Source organism: Sinocyclocheilus grahami, unplaced genomic scaffold, assembly GCF_001515645.1.
Source record: "Sinocyclocheilus grahami isolate Dianchi unplaced genomic scaffold, SAMN03320097.WGS_v1.1 scaffold898.1, whole genome shotgun sequence".
In the NCBI taxonomy this organism is placed as follows: domain Eukaryota; kingdom Metazoa; phylum Chordata; class Actinopteri; order Cypriniformes; family Cyprinidae; genus Sinocyclocheilus; species Sinocyclocheilus grahami.
In genome coordinates this window covers 203,020-206,196 of record NW_015506077.1, presented here as the reverse complement: position 1 = coordinate 206,196, position 3,177 = coordinate 203,020, and the positions used below count along the sequence as shown (strand labels likewise).

The following is a 3,177-nucleotide window of genomic DNA, read 5'->3' as shown; positions in this document are numbered from 1 at the left end:
GGTTAGGACAAAAACTACAAGGAAAAGATACTTTTTATCGCGTCGTGTCTGGTTGGGACACACGGTGTTACAGTTTGATCCCCCCCCCAAAAAAAATCTAAGCATAAAAATATTAATACTGACACATCTAATAATTGAATCTGCAAGTAGGGAAAGTGGAGAGAAGAGATCCAGTCTGGAGATGAGCAGGAACAGATTTTGTGTTTGTTCATTTGTTTTTAATATTCAACAGGCAAAGTTCTGTATCTAAATGGAAATATGTTCATAATTGTTTGAATAAAAGACTACTGGGGGGAAAATCTGAATATTCATCTCGTGACCATCTTGTGATTATTTTAACAAAAGCAACAATAATATAATAATTGTAATAATAATAACAATTTATATATAATATATATATATATATATAGGTTAGTGGCCCTTGGCTTGGTGTCGTTGGCAGAATTCGGCCCTCTGCGAACCCTGTTGTAGAGTAATGTACAACAGCTTTGAACTTGGCTCAACCAATCAGAATCAAGGACCGGAACTATCCGTTTTATAATATATATATATTTATTAATAGGAAATCCAAAAGTAAATGAAGCATTTTGCAAATTGTCAATTGAAATGATTTAATTAATGTTAAAAATTGTGTTTAACTATAAGATTGAAATACTAATTTAATAAATTACATATAAATAATTTATTATTATTACATTTTATTTTGACAGCTGCTCTTTTATTAATTTTCCATTTATTTATAAAATGCACATTTAGGCAGTAAAGGTAAGTGGCCACTAGAGGACACACTGGACCGCTTTTCTGCCCTGCCAGAAAAATGTTATAAAACATAAACCCATGTTTTAAATGTCTTTATGGGTGTATATTTGCGTGCAATGTATATAGAACATACTGTATATTTGATTTGACCTAACATGCAAATATAAATATGCACAGCACACTAAATAAAACAAGGGCTTGTATTTTACATGCTTTACAACAAGCTATTTATAAAGAGAGTAAAAAAAGAAATGAAAGGGTTTACTAAAGCTAATAGATGTTGTTTTGAGAATGTGCACATGAAAATCGGAAAGCAGAAGTCCTGTAACTGTAACTCACAGCAGTGACTCAGCATTAGCATGAAGTGACTGACATTGTGTTTGAGTATTTTTCACTGCAGCTGTACGGCTCATCTGCCGAGCGTGTAAAGTTCACCGAGCATGAGTGTCAGAACCTAACGTTGAGCAAACAGGTGAATGCTTGCTAGATAAATAGCGCAAGTCTAAAAGCAGATAGACAGCAGTATGACAGAGCACTTTCAGCTTTAGGCCATTTTCTACTGCTACACGCAGCTTCTCTAAGCTGGTGAGGTTCTGGCCTCAGTCTAACCAGGGTTATTACAGTCAACCAAAACCACTTTTTTATTTCTAATACAATAAATGTTAACTGGGGAAAAAAAAAAAAAGTTTATTTTGTTGGCGCCGATAGCCTTGTGGGCAGTGTCGATTAACTCTCTCCTATTGTAATAACGGCAAAAATGTAAAAGAAAAAAAAAAATTCTGCAAAAGCAACATTTCTCATTTTCCTTTGGTCCAAAAAATCTATAAATAACCTTTTGAATCTTAGTATGCAACACCTAACACACGTCGCTTAAATCACCGCATACGAGAGCTTGTAAATATCGATTTATTGTTCTCACTTAAAAAGTTTTGGCCCACAATAGTCATTTGTTTCTTATTTCACTTCATTGTATGTACATGTTTAATAAATCTGTGTTTAAATATCTCTCTCATTACATTGTTCTATATTAAAATCAACTGGTTGTTGCTATAGAATCTCTACTGTACATTGAACGGACAAAACAAAGGCAATCATGGTGCACTCCTCGCTCTCTTCATCTGCATTCAGACAGTCATAGTGTCAGTCCAGACGCGGGTGACCTTTTCCACAGGGACCGTGTAAAAGGTCAAAGGTCACCGCTCGTGTTTGGACATGGAGTCTCCTCTCTCCACCACGGCCACTCCGTTCCCTCCGCACAGGAGCTCCTTCAGCACGACGTCCACGAAGAACTCGGCCACGACGGGACAGTGTTCAGACGCCACCCCGCCCCACGACCAGTTATCAGGGATCCAGGGGTTGGTCAGGCCCTCGCGCACTACCCAGCATTGACCTGGAGGGGGCAGAACAAACACATCAACAGATACCGTATAACCAACAGCACCGGCCAAACGCTTGGATTTATTACCATTTGTAAATGTTTCTGAAAGCCGTCTCTTATTCTCACAAAGGCTGCATTTGTTTGATACAGTATACAGTAAACACAAAATACAGTAAACTGTGAAATATTATTACCATTTAAAATAACTGTTTCCTATGTGAATATGTTAAAATGTTATTTATAAAGCGGATAGTTCCGGTCCTTGATTCTGATTGGTTGAGCCTCATTCAAAGCTGTTGTAAATTACTCTACAAACACACACCTTTGTTTACTTTGTGTGTTCCTCGGCAGCCACTTTACTGTTTACTGAGGAACTGCATTGTTTGGTGGAAGAATACTGTTTTTATTAATATCATTACACTTTATTTGCTCTGTTTTATTCTGTGAAACCGTACTACGTATATCAGAATCAGAATCAGAATCAGAAGAGCTTTATTACCAAGTATGTTTACACACACAAGGAATTTGACTTGACGACAGGAGCTTCCAGTGCAGAAGAAAGTACAAACATAGTGCAGACATACATGATAGTGCAGACATACATGATAGTGCAGACATACATGATAGTGCAGACATACATGATAGTGTAGACATACATGATAGTGCAGACATACATAGGAATAACACAGTAGGGATGTAATATAAAACTAATATAATTTAAAAAAAAATAGAAAAATTGAATAATGTACTATATACAGAAATAGAAGTATAGGAAAAAATGTAATTGTTTAGATAAATGTACAGATATGTTTATTAGTGTGCAGATATAGATACAGGTTTAGATATAGCTTCTTTTTTGACCTATAGAGTTTTAGCCGGCAACGGCGAATGGCACGGTGGATTGTGTTCACGACAATGTTTTCTGGAAGTATTCCTGAGCCCATGTTGTGATTTCCATTACAGTAGCATTCCTGTATGTGATGCAGTGCCGTCTAAGGGCCCGAAGATCACGGGCATCCAGTATGGTTTTCCGGCCTTGA

At 36.7% G+C, this 3,177-nt stretch overlaps 1 protein-coding gene across 1 annotated transcript in view; it reads right to left on the bottom strand.

Moving 5' to 3' along the window:
- Nucleotides 1–1,726: 1,726 nt before the first annotated feature.
- Nucleotides 1,727–3,177, bottom strand: part of eepd1 (endonuclease/exonuclease/phosphatase family domain containing 1) — a 21,502-nt gene continuing 20,051 nt past the window's right edge. Inside the window, exon 7 of the mRNA XM_016248912.1 lies at nt 1,727–2,149. Coding sequence (XP_016104398.1) covers nt 1,953–2,149 — 197 coding nt within the window. The 3' untranslated portion in view covers nt 1,727–1,952. The remainder of the gene's footprint in view (nt 2,150–3,177) is intronic.